Here is a 19,418-nt window from a genome sequence, read left to right as displayed (position 1 = left end):
TAGTTTTATCCCTATATAGTCCTCTCCAGATCATGCCAGATCAATTGATAACCCTCATGTCGACCTGGATGACCTGTCTGATAAAACTTAAAGTGGAACTATACTCCCCTCTGTTCCAGCAATGCAGTATCCCAGAGCTTCCTGCCCATCTAAAGAAATAAAAAGAGAGAAGGGCGCACCAGCCATGTGCATTATCTTTTGTAAAACATTTATTGAATAAAATAATAAAGGAAATTACTCACAAGCAGTAGTAAAATCAGGTGCCGTAAACCTCGAGCATCAACTAACAGCAAGTGGTTAAAATGATGAGCGAAGCCTTCCAAAGGTCTTTAGAGGAACATATAGCACTGCCCGCTAACGCGTTTCGAAGGGCTCGTCCCTTCTTCATCAGAGCTCAGCAGTGAACCCTCCTTCAGTGGGCCCTGTATATATAGTAAATGCCAAAAAAGGCACAGTCAATGGATAGGGGAGGGCACATAGGGCTCCTCCCCCCTCTGGGAAGTCCTCCCTCCTACACTCCTCACTTGTACAAGTGAATAAACAATAATTGATTAGTTGATTAATGAATAAATTGATGAATAAATTGGTTCATTAGTAGAAATGAGTGTAAAATGTACAAAATGATGAGCATTGCTGTGGTGTAATACAGTTGAAACTCAGCAGGGGGCTAGCCATGGGTGTGCATGATATACAGTGATGGATAAGAGAGAGAAAGTGGTTGGGCGCAGAAAGGTGCAGAGTGGCACGGGCTAAGTGCATCTATTGGCAGGGAGGGGAGTCATATGGTTAGTAGGCTGGCGTATATAGATGGACACTATACCTTTAGTGTCCGACCCAATCGCTGTGTATGTGAACGGCCCGCTGATCCTGTCCGGATGTTCAGTCTGTGCTGGAACGCACGCCAATGCGTTTGCGTTCCAGGCAGGAAGAAGGGGCGGTGCGCGTCACTTACTCTGTGTCTATTGCCGCTTACCGATGACGTAAGCGGCAGGAGATAGCGCGGCGCCATGTTGCTAGAGGCAGACCCTGGAGGGGACGCGGCCGGCACAACATAGATCACGGGTCAGCCCCGCAGACAACAGCTGCGCCAGCGATGCAATACATAAATCAAATAACAGATTGTAGCACGTGGAATCAAAAGGGGCCACTGCACAATAACAAATAGTGAACATTATATACATATATATTTTTTATATATATAACCACTATTTATTATATAGTGCTGAATACGCACCTAAGAGAAAGTTAAACCAATAAATAACTAATAGATGATATATAAATTGTATTATATTATGTTATATAGTGGTGGTGGTGAGGGTACAATGTGGGTTTTTTTTTTTTTTAAACTTTGGGAGTGTACAAATGTGTGCGGTGACCAGTAATGCCATCCAATGCTCTGGAGAAATGCAGCATATTTGCACTTTTCTGCACCGTACATCACACCGATGTGCTGTGAACAGGGAACATAGGAAACATTTGTTTTCTATATCCTTATGGTGGCTGGTAAAGATCAGGTACAGAAAAATGGCAGTGACTGTACATGAATGAACGGGCCCAAAGACAGATGCGCTTTAATAAGCTTTTCTTGGTTTACTTTGTCTTCAAACAGTAATAATTAGTTTTATCCCTATATAGTCCTCTCCAGATCATGCCAGATCAATTGATAACCCTCATGTCGACCTGGATGACCTGCCTGATAAAACTTAAAGTGGAACTATACTCCCCTCTGTTCCAGCAATGCAGTATCCCAGAGCTTCCTGCCCATCTGCGGGCGGTTGGCTTTCATTGGCAGGGTGGGGGTGACATCGCTCCCACGCATGCTCAGTTGTTCAGTCAGATTCTGCATTGCCGAATTTGTACAGTGAGCTGTGCGTGTGCGCACAGCTCACTTTACAGGGGTGGACAGGCAGGTAAGTAACTTTAATGTAGAAGAGACAAAGCATGTCTCTCCTGTATTAAAATTTCTGCCTATTTGCCCTTATTTTTGGCCTAAAGTTCCACTTTAAGGAAAATGGCAATCACTTTGTTGGCTATAGTTATCAGATTGCTACTGTTTCTATCTAAGTAAGCCAATGACCCACATGTAGGACTCCATTTTTCACTTCTTTCTTGGTTAATGTAGCGGTGTTGCTGGGGCAATCATAGCATACATGTTTAAAAAATACTTGCAAAGCGAAATTATGCGGTAGTGGTATCATGATGGCACATCTAACTGGCCTCTGATTTCTGTAGTCAACTTTTATGTCTCAAGTGCATGCAGGTTGGGTTTTGTTAGGCTAGAGCACAATTAGTGACTGGTGTAATTTTATTTACAGTGTGAGAAGCCAGAGGTGGAAGAGGATAAAAAGAAAAGGAGATTCCAGCTTTCTTCCTTAAATCCTCAGGAAAGAATTGACTACTCTCAGCTCATTGAGGAGCTAGGTAAACTGTCTGCTTCAGTATTTCAATAATCCTTCTTCTCTCTTTTTTTTTTTTTTTTATTCTTCTCGTCTTTCCTAACTTCACTTTCCTAACTTCACTAACAAGCATACACATAGCCTGTTATGGCTTAACTTTTCTTTTTTTTTTTTTTTTTTTTTTTTTTTTTTTTAATTTAACTCATGTCATTCTCTGTTTTCAGGTGGAATAGTAATAGATAAGCAGTGCTTTGATCCAAGCTGCACTCACATAATTGTTGGCCATCCCCTCCGCAATGAGAAATATCTTGCTTCAATGGCTGCTGGAAAATGGGTGCTTCATAGGTCTTATTTGGAAGCCTGCCGAGCTGCAAAACGCTTCATTCAGGTTCGTCTGTCTTTTAACGCTTTCACAGCTGGAGGAGTCTAAACTTTTTCTTGCATCATAATGTTGAGTTAAACTCCATCACCAGGATAACCGGTTCACTTTAAAGCCCAACCATTCCCCTGACCAGTTATATTCATCTTCATAGTTCTTCCCCCACCTCTGCTTCCATTGCAGCTGCAGCAAAATACTAGGGGTGAGAGCTTTCAGGCCGGGTTCACATATGTGTGGCCACAGGTTCATGCCTGGGGTCCGGTGCGTGTTTGTTTTCAATCCAGACCACGGCCGGCTCCTCGGACATGTCTGAAGTGGCTTCATTGAGAGCCTGTCACACTCGCATTTCATGTGAATTGGATGTGGGGTAAATCCACATCCAATTTGCATTTGTGTGAACCCAGCCTTAGGGAGCGATTTTGATGTGTTCACGTTTATTATTGGATAATGGGAGGTCAAATGCCTCCCTATAACTTGGAAGCACCAGGTATTTTGCAGCTGCTGCAACAGAAGAAGGCATGGCGGGGGAGCACTATGAATAGGATTATTACTGGTCAAGAGTGGACTTTGCCCTGAATTGACAACATGGTCTCTGTTGGGGTATAAGCAAACCCTAACTTTTTATTTGCCCCTTTTGATCTGCTCAACATGTAATTGAAAGGGGTTTTATTATATCTGATCAATAAGTGCAAACCATTACATGTTGTTTTTGCCAGATATCTTATAAGCAGATATCTCCTTTTACAGAGATAAGAAGGGGTCTGTGTTCCTTTTTTATATTCCATTACTCATTTAGTATGCAAGGCTTATACGCATACTTAGGATTTTAGAATTCATTGTTGTCAGAATGTTGTTTAGAATTCCTTTGTTGTCAGCTCAACCAGGAAGATAGGAACATTCTATATTTCTTAAATCGCAAAGTGTAGCGCTAAGAATTAATAAAAAGTCCCAATGTTTGAGGAAATATGACATCTCAATAAAAACAGGCTAATAGGTGTAGGTCCACACAAAGGAAAGTATTGGGAAGAATCCGTCACCAAGAAGGAAAGGTTCACACTGACTCTTACCCTAATGAGTGAACTACTTAATCAAAAGCAGTCAAACATGCTTGAAAATCCTCCACTTAGATTTCACCATACACATGGGAGATGGTTTGCATGAACACCAGTAGGATCCTCCTTAGACAGACTCTCATCACATCAGGACATCATGTATGTAGGTATAAAAAAAAACTTAATTGCGTAGTATTGCTGACAAGTACATTTATTAAGAATACAGGAAAGACCAGAATACTCACAAACGACACAGAAAAAAGCGCATTTCAATCCAATAAAAACGATCAATGTTTCCATCCAGTGTGATGGCTGGCTGTCGCGCTTGGCAGCGTCTAGTTTACATACCCTGGCAGAATTTGATTTCTTGGCCATTTTTCAGAGAATATGAATAACACAAAAACTTTTCTTTCACTCATGGTTAGTGTTTGGCTGAAGCCATGTATTATAAATCATCTGTCTTTACTCATTTTAAATCCTAATCGCAACAGAAACTACCCAAATCACCCTGATCAAAAGTTTACATACCCTGGTGATTTTGGCCTGATAACATGCACACAAGATGACACAAAGGGGTTTGAATGGCCATTAAAGGTAACCATCCTCACCTGTGATCTGTTTGGGTTTTAATTAGTGTGTGTGTGTGTGTTTGTGTGTGTGTGTGTGTATAAAAGGTCAATTGACCTTTGCATCTTTTATCCAGTGCTGCATTGATGTTTCTGGATTGTGAGTCATGGGGAAAGCAAAAGTATTGTCAAAGGATCTGCGGGAAAAGGTATTTGAACTGTATAAAACAGGAAAGGGATATAAAAAGATATCCAAGGAATTGAGAATGCCAATCAGCAGTGTTCAAACTCTAATCAAGAAGTGCAAAATGAGAGGTTCTGTTGAAACCAAACCACGGTCAGGTAGACCAACTAAAATTTGAGCCACAACTGCCAGGAAAATTGTTTTGGATGCAAAGAAAAATCCACAAATAACTTCAGGTGAAATACAGGACTCTCTGAAAACATGGTGTGGCTGTTTCAAAATGCACAATAAGGAGGCACTTGAAGAAAGATGGCCTGCATGGTCGAGTCGCCAGAAGAAAGCCATTACTACGCAAATGCCACAAAGAATCCCGCTTACAATACGCCAAACAGCACAGAGACAAGCCTCAAACCTTCTGGCACAAAGTCATTTGGAGTGATGAGACCAAAATTGAGCTTTTTGGCCACAACCATAAACGCTACATTTGGAGAGTCAACAAGGCCTATGATGCAAGGTACACCATTCCTACTGTGCAACATGGAAGTGGATTGCTGATGTTTTGGGGATGTGTGAGCTACAAAGGCTCAGAAAATTTGGTCAGAATTGATGGCAAGATGAATGCAGTATGTTATAAAAAAAAATACTGGAGGAACATTTGCATTCATCAGCCAGGAAGCTGCGCATGGGAAATACTTGGACATTCCAACATGACAATGATCCAAAACAGGCCAAGTCGACCTGTCATTGGTTACAGCAGAATAAAGTGAAGTTTCTGGAGTGGCCATCTGTCTCCTGATCTCTATATCATTGAGCCACTCGGGGGAGATCTCAAACGTGTGGTTCACGCAAGACAGCCCAAGAATTTACAGGAACTGGAGGCTTTTTGCCAAGAGGAATGGGCAGCTTTACCATCTGAGAAGATAAAGAGCCTCATCCACAAATACTACAAAAGACTTCAAGCTGTCATTGATGTTAAAGATGTTAAAGGGGGCAATACACGGTATTAGGAACTGGGGTATTTAAACTTTTGATCAGGGTCATTTGGGTAGTTTCTGTTGCCATTATTATTTAAAGAGTAAACAGTTGATTTCTAATAAATGGCTTTAGCCAAACACTAACCATGAGTGAAAAAAGTTTTTGTGCTATCATATATATTCTCTGAAGAATGGCCAAGAAATCATAAATTCTGCCAGGGTATGTAAACTTATGAGCACAAGTGTGTGTGTGTGTGTGTACGTATGTATGTATGTGTGTATATATATATATATATATATATATATATATATATATATATATATATATATATATATATATATATATATATATATATATAATGTCAGCCACAAACAGCAACAATTGTAATAAAGGTAAACTAATTGATATTAAGTAATATTTTTTAATGCTTTGGTTATTGCAATGAAAAGGTATGTCCTGTAGTTAAGTGACTTGGCATATTTGGAAATATTACTTTTCATTGCCAAGCAACCTTTTTGTTTATAATTTATTTTTATTGGTCGTTTTAAGGAATAACCATGTATCACAATGTAGCATTGTCTTAACAATCCACAAAATGGATGACCATCCATACATGACCTAGAAAGATAAATGTATGGTTAAACTGAATGGCATAAAGCTCAGCGGTAAATCGCTTAACATTATTTCATAGAAACGATAGATAAAACAAAACGTGACTCTGGGTAGTATCGGAAAATATTTCCTTTTTGTTAATGATGGATACATGTATTTGTCCCATAGGAGGATGATTATGAGTGGGGAAGCAACTCCATACTGAATGCTATCAGTAGCATCACCCCCCAGCAGCGGTTGCTGGCAGAGTCAGCAATGCGATGGAGGAAGAAGCTACAAAGGAAAAAACAAGAGATGGACACTGTGGAGGTATGAGAGCTGCATCATAGTCTGGAACAAGCATTGTGTCCCAACCTTATATTGTGGGTTGCACCGATATCGGTGCCAATACAAAGCATTTACTCAAGTATCTGTACTGAAAATGCACCAGTACTAAAAAACTATGCCTTCTGACTGGTTCTTTCAGCTGTCAGTGGGATTCCCCTGCTGACAATTGAAATGTAAACAAAAGAATGCAAATATCGGTTAAGGAGCGGGGCTGCTGCGTCCTTAACAACTGATGACTCCTTTATCTGTCAGCAGGTTTCCCTGCTGACAGATGAATGTAAACAAAACCAGGGGCAGCTACTGCTGTAGCCATCAGTGTGTCTGGAGGAGCCTAATCTTCACCTGTGGAGTCTGCCGTGCATTGAGGAACAGCCTGGATGTACCACCACAGGGGAGTGTGGGTATGCAGGAACGCCTTTCAGAAGAACTGCAATGCTCCTCCAGACCTGATCTGCGCCTCTGACCTCTGGGATGTACCTGTGTGTGTGTGTGTGTGTGTGTGTGTGTGTGTGTGTGTATGTATATATATATATATATATATATATATATATATATCTGCACCCCAAGTGGCACCAATCAGAACACTGTGTAAGATGCTGCCATGACCATAACGCAGCAAAAAAAGTTGATTGTAGAGAGGAGACAACCAACACTGAAAGACACTAGCAAATAACTGTGGGTTGCTGTTGGCAGGAACATCGTGGTCCTCAGTTTTATTTATTTTTTTTGGGGGGGGGGGTCCCTTTTTAAAAGTCAAGAAGGCTACTGGAGGAGATCTAACACAGATCCTGGCACTCTTATATTGCCTGATTTGAGGCTAGGAATTTTTCATGCTCACAAGAATATTGCGGGCTGTATCTCTCCAAACCGTGGTTGATCTGCTCATACACTTGAGTAAAATCGAGGGGCAGATTTCAGTTTTGGTTTCTTTTCAGTGACTGCTTGCTTCTCATTCCTTGGTGCATGCCTTTGACCAGAGAAATAATAAGCTTGACACCCTGTCAGACAGCCCTTGCCCCAGTGTAAACTCAATTCTTTTGTACAAAAACCTTCATTTGAGTCCATTCAAGACCTTCTTTTGGTACTTTTGATGTTGAAAGTTGCGTGTTTGGTGTGCCACTGTGGCAAGTTGGTGCTTTGGCCTCAGTCTTTTTTTTTTTTTTTGTTTTGCCCAAGTTGGTTTTTGGCTTTTCATCTCAACCAAAATATTGCCTTACCTTTTTTGTGCGAAGCCTCCAAAAGGCAGAGGACTAGGCTTTCCACATCCTTGATAGTGTTTTGTGCTATCAGAATTTACTTGAAGTTGACTACCACAATTCAGCAATCTTTCTTTTGAGCTTCCTAAGGACCCAAAGAAAGGTCACGCAACTTCTGTTTCCCATTGGATTTGTCAGCTTTTTTTTCCTCAAGCCTATGGTTTTAAAGGGGTGGTTCACCTTTTTCAGTGACGGCCCATTCTAACAGGAGTGTGGGTGCTTCCTGGGCTGTTGGTCATAAAGCTTCGGTAGTTCAAGTTTGAAAAGCTACACCTAGTCTTTCGTTCACGCTTTTACAAAGTTTTACCAGGTGAGTGTTGGAGGCACTGAGGACGCTACCTTTGGTCACAGTGTGATGCTGGCTACTGTGGGAGATTCCTCTCGGATCTTCTGGTTTGGTTTATGGAGCCTGTTGGCTTGTTGCCGTGTTGTCCTCCCCTCATATTCAAGTTTTTGGGACATGACTATTTGGAAGCATTTTTGAAGATGCTCTGTGTCCTATGATGTATTATAAAAGAAAATGGAACTTTTTGCTTACCCGTGAAATCCTTTTCTTGAAATTTTATCATGGGACACAGAGATCCCACCTCTCTGTATTGTGGTTTACGGCTTGCCACAAAACTGAAGCCCTTCCTACAAGTGAGGGACTATGCCTAGGAGGGGACTTCCTGTCCTTTTTGCCAGTGTCCAGTCACTTGTAGGGGGCATCAAGAAGAAGATGCACTGTGTTCCATGATGTACTCCAAGAAATTGATTTTTACAGGTAAGCCAAAAATGCCATTATACAGTTCACTTAAAAATATACCATTTAAGATCTAGTGCTTAGGAGTGTTTTTTTTTTTTTTGTTTTTTTTTGAGTGCGGCAGTGACTGCTGCCTGCTTTTCCTTCTCATAATCTTGGGCTGGATTTTTAACCTCTGTACATTTACAGGGAGCATTCAGTGGATGGAAAGTTATATTAAATGTTGATCAAGCAAAAGAATCTGGCTTCAAACGTCTGCTCCAGTCAGGGGGAGCCAAGGTATGTTAATCTGTATTTGTTTTATTTTGTCTACATTAAAATGTTTGTAAACTCCCAAACATATTTTTTTTTTTTTGGTGTTTTTTGGCATAGTGTCTTACTTCATACAGATTTCTTAAGCATAGGAAAAAATTGTATGCAACAGAGTGCATATGGGGGACGCCCCTTTTGGACTCTAAAGGCAGGAAAGAAAAAATAGTGAAGAAAGTACTTAGGGATAAAAGGCAAACATATGCCAACTTTATTGGTTTACAAAAATAAAAAGATATCTAAAAGACAAAAAAAAAATATATATGCAGTAAACAAGGTAAATATATTAAAGATGAGTTGATAGAGGACATACAAAGCATAAATAAATACTGTCACCCAATGCCATCAAATCCAAAGGACCGACCCAATCCAGATGGGCGGAATGAGGGTAGGTGGCTAATGTGTGTATCCCAACATGTTTCGGAGACGACCGTAGTCGGACTTATATGTTCCTTCTTCAGGGGGGTTTTACACAGATGGGTAAGGATTTTTCTTGTCTCTAGAACATAAATATATAGATAAGTAATCAACTGTGACATAGCAAGTACTATTGTAAGTACTTATGTAAGTACTATAACTTTAGTTACCTCATATCGTGGCAATAAACAGACCAGTCCTTGAGGTCTCTTTTTTTGCTATGTCACCGTTGATTACTTATCTATATATTTATGTTCTAGAGACAAGAAAAATCTTTACCCATCTGTGTAAAACTCCCCTGAAGAAGGAACATATAAGTCCGACTATGGTCTTCTCCGAAACTTGTTGGGATACACATATTAGCCACCTACCCTCATTCCGCCCATCTGGATTGGGTCGGTCCTTTGGGTTTGATGGCATTGGGTGACAGTATTTATTTATGCTTTGTATGTCCTCTATCAACTCATCTTTAACCCCTTCCCGCCGACCGAACGCACATATGCGTACTCGGCTTTCCGGGGTTATACCGGGATGATGCCCGCAGCTGCAGGCATCATCCCGGTACCGTTGTTTTCAGCGGGCGATCGGCTACCCGAGTATAACAACCGATGCGGCTAAAAGCTGTTATACCGGAGGAGCGGGAGGGGACCTCCCGCCGCTGTTACCGGGCCTTCCGTGCGATCGGGAGGCCCGGTGTCCGTTCGGCTGCCTTCGGCGGCTGGGGGCGGGCTGGAACGAAGCTGCGAGCGGCTTCGTTCCAGCCTTCTTCTTGTAAATGCGGAAGCGACGTCATGACGTCACTTCCCGTTGTCTCGGCTGCCAATGGCGGCGAATTTAAAAAAGTACACAGTATTCAGAATCGCCGTTTTCGGCGATCTGAATACTTTGAAGTGTAAAGGAGGGATGGGGGGTCTTTTAGACCCCCCATCCCTCCATAAAGAGTACCTGTCACCACATATTACTGTCACAAGGGATGTTTACATTGCTTGTGACAGCAATAAAAAAAAAAAAAAAAAAAATTTTAAACACAATTTATAAAGTACAAAAATAAATAAATTAAATAAAAAAAAAAAAAAAAAAAAATTTTAAAAGTGCCCCTGTCCCCGCGAGCTCGCGCAGCGAAGAAAACGCATACGGAAGTCGCGCCCGCATATGTAAACGGTGTTCAAACCACACATGTGAGGTATCGCCGCGATCGTCAGAGCGAGAGCAATAATTCTAGCCCTAGACCTCCTCTGTAGCTCAAACCTGGTAACCGTAAACATTTTTTAAATCGTCGCCTATGGAAATTCAAAAGGTACCGTAGTTCGTCGACATTCCACGAGTGCGTGCAATTATAAAGGGTGACATGTTTGGTATCTATTTACTCGGCGTAACATCATCTTTCACATTATACAAAAAAATTGGGGTAACTTTACTGTTTGGATTTTTTAAAATTCACGAAAGTGTCACTTTTCCAAAAATTTGCGTTTAAAACACCGCTGCACAAATACCGTGTGATAAAAAATATTGCAATAATCGCCATTTTATTCTCTAGATTCTCTGCTAAAAAAATATATATAATGTTTGGGGGTTCTAAGTCATTTTCTAGCAAAAAATACGGATTTTAACTTGTAAACACCAAATTTCAAAAATAGGCTTAGTCATGAAAGGGTTAATATATTTACCTTGTTTACTGCATATATATTTTTTTGTCTTTTAAATGCCTTTTTATTTTTGTAAACCAATAAAGTTGGCATATGTTTGCCTTTTATCCCTAAATACTTTCTTCGCTATTTTTTCTTCCCTGCCTTTAAAGTCCAAAGGGGAGTCCCCCATATGCACTCTGTTGCATACAATTTTTTCTTACACTAAATAGGATGATGGCAGGTTTGCACACTATTATATTCTCATATCATTTAATTTTTTCAGATTTCTTAAGCAGATATTTTTTGTGATCTATTGCAGTGTTTTTTTTTTTTTTTGTTTTTTTTTACCTGTAGATCTTGCCAGTAACAGCACTTTTTGTTGCAGACTGACAGCACTAAGCCGTTGCCTCTCTATTAGCAGCAAGATTGTCAGTCTGGCAAAAAAGCTTTATATATAAACAGTAGAGGGGATTTTAATTACACTGTCACCAATGAAGCTGGGGAAATGGAGAATTTTAATTGCACTGTGTAAATTTAACACCCTTTCCCTCCTACCTCTGTCCTTCCCCAGGCTTCGTTGGTGGCAGTTTTAACAATTATACCCCCCTAGATTCAATGTTTGCACTAGTACACACAGACTCCCAAGGCCCACCACTACCCCCAGCATAATTATTGCAAACATGCAAGTTAGTAGTAGTCAGTACCTCCTGCATTGTCCTCTCCCATGGCTGCTGTCTCTGAGGAATTACATTAGAGCTGAAACTTTCTAGCAGATGTTGGGAGGAGATCACTCTGCAACTTTGTCCTAGAGACACACGGATAGCCAGGGAGGAAGGCCTACTCCGGATCTGTTTCCACCCCCACCTCCCCTGGTGCCCTGGGCCTCATAGTGCCGTTTGGGTTGCTATGGCAGTAGTTCTGTTATTGTATGTACTGATATCTTGACAAGTGACTAAAAGTCAAATAAAAGACTAAAAGTTAAAGCCAGACTGCATGCTCTGCTGGGTGTATCACCGTGTGCATATACCTCTGTTAAGGCCACGGGAAGCGCACATCCACAAAATCATATGCAAATGCTTGGAATAGAGATGCCATTGATGAAAACCCTTACATACCTTGCCTTGCTCCAACAGCGAAATATTCACTTTTTTTTTTTTTAATTCTTTACAGTTTAAATGTTTATGCACTAATTCCTTGGTGCATTTTATTTAGAACCGTTGTTAAAAAAAAAAAAAAATAATAATAATAATTTGGATGTTCCAGATGTCAATAGTGTTCCGGATTGCTTTACACATAGAATGTTAGTATACCGTTTGCTAGCTAGGATAAGGGAATCCCATTCACTATTAACACATACATCTGCCTGCTCATGTGATCCTGCAGTGCAAGTGTACCGCAGTGTTCTTGTTTCCATTTGGTAAATAAGGATTAATATATTGGATCTCTCTGAATTCCCATGAAAAGTTAGACGCAGTTTTATTATTTTATTTATTTTTATCCATTCTATATGTACATATAGGTGTTCGTTGGCCACTCATCGTCTCTGTTCAAAGAGACAACACATCTGTTTGCAGACTTTGGTAAACTGAAACCCGAAGACGCCAGAGTTAGTGTAGCAGAGGCTGCAGCACAAGGAGTGAACTGTTTGAAACCAGAATACATTGCGGATTACCTCATGAAGGTTTGTCCAACTAGCAATGTTATTTGTAGTTTGGTCCTTGGTTGTAGAATATTTTCTAGTATAAAAGTATTTTTCTTCTCAGGACCCACCGCCTCCTGCCAGCAACTACTGTCTTCCTGATGCCGTCTCCTACCTTCAGGTGGCAGGGAATTCCCGAAAGAGGAAAAATTCTGGTGATACCACTGATGTAAAACGGTCCAGACTGGATTAAGATGAATATTTTAACATTTCCCTTATTTATATTTGTGTGTGTTGTCTTATATCTGTAAATATGTGCATAAAATAGCAATCCACTTGCCCATCTGATAATTTTATGAATTATAAACATACTGTGTCATGTAGTAGCTACATTTTCAGTACATCATACTTGAATGTGAATAACAGCAGAAATGAAATTTCTACCTGGCTGTTGCTGGACTCCACACCATCAAGTGGCTCGCCTAGGATGATGTAACTCCCTCAGGAGTTCATTCTGGTAGATGCTAGGATTGTACACTGAACTGCACAGCTCACTATACACAAAAGATAAAATTGCAAAAGGAAGGTAAGAACCCTTTATTGCATATTATGTCTTCTGCAAAAACCTTCCTGTTTGCAATTTAATAAAAGCTATAGTTCCACTTTAACAATATGTCAATACTTTTAATGACCTTAGTCTTGGCACAGGTGCACTTTAAAGTGCTAGTGTTTAAAAAAAAAAAAAAGTGACAAATGTTCTATCTTCACCCTCTTCGCCTCTTAAAAAAATAAAAGAGGTGGAGTAGGTGAAGATAGTAATAATAAAAAAAAAAAGAGAAGTGACAAATGTTCTATGTCCCTATTGGAAAGATTTCTCATACCTGTGGTCACACAGGATGTGAGGGACACAAGTAGCAGAGACCTTTTCCCACTCCTGAAAAAGAGGTTTTATTGCTCTGTACCTGAAGTATTTCTAGTCACTTTTTTTTGTCCCAGTGACCACATAGATAAGCATGTTTCTATTAGGGAGGGTTTCCCCTTTGACAATATTGAAAGCCTGACAAAAGCAGTAACCATTTCCTACTCTGTCCAACACTAAAAAAAATGTTGGCGAACTTTTGTTTAATGTAGATACATCTAAATATAAAGACCTAGCAAGAGTTGGCAAAAATATTGTCACTGTAATGCACTCAAACTGTGTTCTGTCTTTTAGTGAGTTTCCTTGCTTAATGACATCTCAGGGGCGTGTAGCACGTTCAGTATTTTTCAATAGACAACATGCTTTGTGTTGGTAAATGGGCTGTCTGTGTTTGTATATACTTATAAATGTCTGTCTGTTGAAAGCAGACTTTGTGAAAATAAATATACAGAAGAACTTTTATGTACTTTCCACAATTAAATATTTTTTGTTTTTATAGCATTTGTAATAGTCGCATCACAGACATTTGTTATGTTTGACCTGCCTTTTTCCCCAGATCTTTCTGGAGGCTTTTCAGATGAAATTGTGCTACTACTTTGATCCTACTGCATGTAGAACACTTGCAGTATTCTGTACATAAATTTCCCTTTTTTTAAAATATTTTTACAAGGCTGGTATTTTCCATTCATTCTGTGTGCATGTTTATAAAATACTACCTCTTGATTGTAATGTTAGTGTAAATGAAATAATAAAAAAAAGTTACTTAACAAACGTACATTTTAATGTTTTATTGAGTGTATTCAGCAGATCTTGGTGTGTGAAATTTCGCACTTCAAAAAAAAAAAAGTCTATTTGTCACCTATCCTATTCTATAAGCTGAAGTCCAAGATGTGCAAATATTATCTAAATACAAAAGGCATGTGTATAATTGGGTTTTAATATGTTTTGTGTATTTTCTTCAGATCTGTGCAGTAATCCTGTTGCTGTGAACTTTGTCATTGCTGTATCTTCCTGTATTAACCACTTCAGCCCCATAAGATTTTACCCCCTTAATGACCAGGCCATTTTTTTGCGATACGGCACTGCCTCCCTTTAACTGACAATTGCGCGGTTGTGCGGCGCTATAACCAAACAAAATTGATCTCGTTTTTTTCCCACAAATAGAGCTTTCTTTTGATGGTATTTGATCACCTCATAAATATATTAAAAAAAAAAATTATTCATTAGTTTAGACCAATATATATATTCTGCTACATATTTTTGGTAAACAAAAATCGCAATAAGCGTATATTGATTGGTTTGCACAAAAGTTATACTGTCTACAAAATAGAGGATTGATTTATGGCATTTTTATTATTTTTTTTTTTTTTTTTTACTAGTAATTGTCGAGCAGCAATATTTAGCGGGACTGCGACATTGCAACGGACAAATCAGACACTTTTAAAAAAATTTTTTTGGGGACCAGTGACATTTATACAGCGATTAGTGCTATAAAAATGCACCGATTACTGTATAAATGACACTGGCAGGGAAGGGGTTAACACTGGGGGGGCAATCAATGGGTAAATGTGTTCCCTGGGGGGAGGGGGACTGACGGAGTACAGGGAGATCGCAGTTCCTAATCTCTAGGAACAGACGATCACTCCCTACTCCCCTGACAGAACGGGGGTCTGTATGTTTACATTGACAGATCCCCGTTCAGGCTCTCTGTGGAGCGATTGCGGGTGGCCAGCGGACATCGCGGCCGCCAGCCACACGGCCACTGTATCTATTGCACGAAGTGGCGTACACCTACGGTGATTCACGCAATAGAACCGACTGGTTCGGCAAGTGGTTGAAGTGAAGTGCTGTGAATACTTTCCAGATGCACTGTATTATGGAATAAAGAATGATGGATGCCAATTACTTTTGTCAGTTTAAAAGTAAACTGCATTAAGTTTCTTTTTAAGGCTTTCTTCTATTTTCATCTAGTGATCCAGGCAGCAAGTCCAGCAGAATGTATCAAATACAGGGAGGAAACAAACTATTTAACAATAGAAGGGGTGCTTATAATGATCTGCTTTTATTTACATAAAACCTTCATCCCAAAATAAACTGCTGTAACTGATCATAAAGCATTAGCTGGAGTTTGGCTTGAATTTTTCAGTTTATCTAAATCTGCTACTAGTACATCTAACACCCCCTGACTGATAATGCTGCTGTCAAAAGGTGAACCTTGTGTTCAATCATCCAGAGTGGGGGCACTCTAATACAGGAGGTGTGTAAGTGCCCATTCACACAGGGGCAACACGACTTCCAGCGCGACTTTGGGAGGCAACTTGGACACGACTTGAGTATGAATCACAGCACGACTTGGGGCAACTTACAACACAACTTGAAGTCGCCTCCAGGACTGGCTGTTTAGTGGAGGAAATTGCTTTGTTTCCTTTCTGCTTCCTGTAAAGTTGCCTCAGTATAAACAGTGATCAGACTTGGAGGCAACTTCCATTGAAATCAATGGGTACAAGTTGCCTTCAAGTCGGATTGAAGTAGTACAGGAACCTTTTCTGAAGTCGGAGCGACTGCAGTAGTGTGCATTAAGACTGATCCATTCACTTACATTGATTTATTCATGTAGCGCGACTTGAGGCGACTTGAAGTCGGATCCAAAGTTGCCCCTGTGTGAATGGGCTCTACTGGCCAGATCACCAGGTGAAAACAGAGGGGGGGGGGGAGCATAAAAGAAAACTACTGCAGCCACCACATTTAATGCATGGTAAGCTGCAGTATATTACATTTTGGTTTGGGATTTAATACCGCTTTAAAATTAAAGAGAACTTCTTCTTCTTCTTTTTTTTTTTTTTTTTTTTTTTTTTTTTTTTTTAGGAAGGGTACCAACAAATTTTTCCACAGCTGTACTTTAACCACTTAAGGACCGCCCACATACATATACTGCGGCAGGCCGGCCCTTAATCGCTTAAACCCCGGACCATTTGGCTGGCCAAAGACCAGAGCACTTTTTACGATTCCGCACTGCGTCGCTTTAACTGACAATTGCGTGGTCATGCGACGTGGCTCCCAAACAAAATTGACATCCTTTTTTTCCCACAAATAGAGCTTTCTTTTGGTGGTATTTGATCACCTCTGCGGTTTTTATTTTTTGCGCTATAAACAAGAATAGAGTGAAAAAAACGCATTATTTTCTACTTTTTGCTATAATAAATATCCCCAAAAAATTTACGGTATTTTTTTGTTTACAGCGCAAAAAAGTAAAACTGCAGAGGTGATCAAATACCACCAAAAGAAAGCTCTGTTTGTGGGGAAAAAAGGACATCAATTTTATTTGGGTACAGTGTTGCATGATCGTACAATTGTCAGTTAAATTACCGCAGTGCCGTATCACAAAAAATGGCCTGGTCATTAACCGCTTCAGCCCCGGAAGAATTTACCCCCTTCCTGACAGTGCATTTTTTGAGATTCGGCACTGCGTCACTTTAACTGACAATTGCGCGGTCGTGCGACGTTGCTCCCAAACAACATTGACGTCCTTTTTTTTCCTCACAAATAGAGCTAGCTTTTGGTGGTATTTGATCACCTCTGCGGTTTTTATTTTTGCGCTATAAACAAAAAAAAACAGCATTTTTTAAATATAAAAAGCTTTTTTTAACTTTTTGCTATAATATCCCCAAAAAATATTTAAAAAAACATTTTTTTTCCTCAGTTTAGGCCGATACGTATTCTTCTACATATTTTTGGTAAAAAAAAATCGCAATAAGCGTTTGGTTTGTGCAAAAGTTATAGTGTTTACAAAATAGGGGATAGTTTTATGGCATTTTTATTATTAATTTTTTTTTTTTTTACTAGTAGTGGGGGCGGTCGTCAATTTTTACCGTGACTGCGACATTATGGCGGACACATCGGACATTTTTGACACATTTTTGGGACCATTGTCATTTATACAGCAATCAGTGCTATACAAATGCACTGATTCCTGTGTAAATGGCAGTGAAGGGGTTAAGCACTAGGGGGCTAGGGAGGGGTTAAGTATGTCCTAGGGATGTTACTAACTGTGTCGGGGGCGTGGCTACATGTGACACGTCACTGATCTCTGTTCCCCATCACAGGGAGCAGTGACACTGTCAATAAGCAGAACGGGGCGATGCCTGTTTACTTTAACATCTCCTCATTCGTCCTCTGCGTGAGGCGATCGCGGGTATCCCCGCGGCGATCTAGTCTGCGGGACCTGCAACCCGACTCACGGAGCTCCCGGCCGGCATGCACTGGTCGGGAAACGGTTAAGGGGATAAAACCTTCTGGAGCTGAAGTGGTTAATATGCATATGGAATATTTCTTACACTTTGTCTACACATAAAATGGTAACTAATGGTTTTGGGTTAAATTTTGTTTGTAAAGTTTATACATATTCAAACTCATGTTTTAAATCAAATTTTGGTTTATAAACCTTTAAAAACAAAAAAAATGTATTTACCAAGCACTGTAGTTACCCAAAGCGAGCACAGTAGAAACAGCCTTCCTGGAGCTGGGATTTCTGTGATTGAAATCTGGGATTGGCATTCACTACATACATTTCACCTTGACCTACTGAGTTCTGTAAACAGGCTTTTTTCAACTAATTGTAAAGAGACAAAAACATATGTGAAGAGAATTAATGGGCTCTCTGTACTGGCTAATATAGTTGTAATGAAATTTTTCATAGTCACGTGATTATTTTTCATCCTTTTTTTTATTTTTTAGTCCTGATCATCATATGTACGTATTACATTAAAAAATTCAGTACCTTTTTTAAAACATACTCATCCAGTAAAAAAAAAGGGGGGGGAAAGATTGGAAAAAAAGGTACAAAATCACATTAAGGTCTTTTTTTTTTTTTTTTGTTACAACACATCCAGATCTGCTTCTGCCACCTGTTTAACCCTTGGATACCTAGATGTCTATACCAAATATAGGAGCATTAGGGCCCATCTATTTTGCGTAAAAGCAACTCAATTGCACCTGTCAGTGAATACGGACTAATCTCAGAAGCATCTCAAACTGATGATCTTAGTCAACTTGACAATTATATGACTAATTTGCCTGTCTTAACAAATTTAAAAAAAAAACATTTTTTAACCCTTTTGCTGCCAGGCTCTGCACTCCACTTTTATACTCGGGTGGCTGGGTCGTTTGTGCAATTTTTCCATTGTTATTTATTTTCTCTTTACAGCTTTCAGAGCTTGTGAAAGACCCCTCAAACCATACATTTTCTGAAAGCATAGGACCAGTAGAAAAAAAAAAGAAGGTGCTACTGATTTTTCTTTTGTCCCTGTGATATTTGCGTAAATGTTTATCAAAACAATTTTTGCTAAAAATACACTAAAATCATTATTCGCCACATGCATGGCAAAATGTACTAAATCCCTCCTAAATTCCTATTAAATATAAAAGTTAAACTGTATTGAGTTAATAAATAAATATTTGTACATTTTAAATTGCGCCTTTTTGTGAAATGGGGGAAAACGGAAAGGTACGCAAAAACTTAAACTATTTACTCAGAAAATCTGGAGGTTATCGTTTTCCATGTAAAGCTGTCAGTTTGTAAAAGACCCCCAAACCATATACCGTATTTATCGGCGTATAACACGCACCGGCGTATAACACGCACCCCAATTTAGGAGGGAATTTTAAGGAAAAAAAACTTTTAGGAGGGAAGTTGAAGGGAAAAAAACTTACATTTAAATGCCCTTCATTGCAGCCTTGTCAGTGCAGCCTTCCCCAGTGCAGCCTTGTCAGTGCAGCCTTCCCCAGTGCAGCCTTGTCAGTGCAGCCTTCCCCAGTGCAGCCTTGTCAGTGCAGCCTTCCCCAGTGCAGCCTTGTCAGTGCAGCCCTCCCCAGTGCAGCCTTGCCCCAGTGCAGCCTGGGATCCCCTGTCCCTGCTTCCAGGGCTTCAAAATCGCGGTCCGCGATTTGAAAATGGCGCCGCCGGCGCCGAAGTACACAGAGCCGATCCTCGGCTCTTTCCGGCGGCTCTCGTTTACTTT

The 19,418-nt window shown here is 40.0% G+C and overlaps 1 protein-coding gene across 3 annotated transcripts in view; it reads left to right on the top strand.

Annotated features, from left to right (window-relative positions):
* The window catches only part of TOPBP1 (DNA topoisomerase II binding protein 1), a 95,321-nt gene extending 81,145 nt beyond the window's left edge, over positions 1-14,176 (top strand). For all 3 annotated transcript variants that reach the window (XM_073630353.1, XM_073630351.1, XM_073630352.1), the window contains 6 exons: positions 2,316-2,421; positions 2,621-2,784; positions 6,333-6,473; positions 8,679-8,768; positions 12,363-12,524; positions 12,607-14,176. In XM_073630353.1, the coding sequence (XP_073486454.1) occupies positions 2,316-2,421; positions 2,621-2,784; positions 6,333-6,473; positions 8,679-8,768; positions 12,363-12,524; positions 12,607-12,735 (792 nt within the window). In that variant the 3' untranslated portion in view covers positions 12,736-14,176. The remainder of the gene's footprint in view (positions 1-2,315; positions 2,422-2,620; positions 2,785-6,332; positions 6,474-8,678; positions 8,769-12,362; positions 12,525-12,606) is intronic.
* The last annotated feature ends 5,242 nt before the right edge of the window (positions 14,177-19,418 follow it).

Source organism: Aquarana catesbeiana, linkage group LG05, assembly GCF_042186555.1.
Source record: "Aquarana catesbeiana isolate 2022-GZ linkage group LG05, ASM4218655v1, whole genome shotgun sequence".
In the NCBI taxonomy this organism is placed as follows: domain Eukaryota; kingdom Metazoa; phylum Chordata; class Amphibia; order Anura; family Ranidae; genus Aquarana; species Aquarana catesbeiana.
The sequence above is the reverse complement of the archived record's forward strand: the minus strand, read 5'-3'. Positions and strand labels throughout refer to the sequence as shown.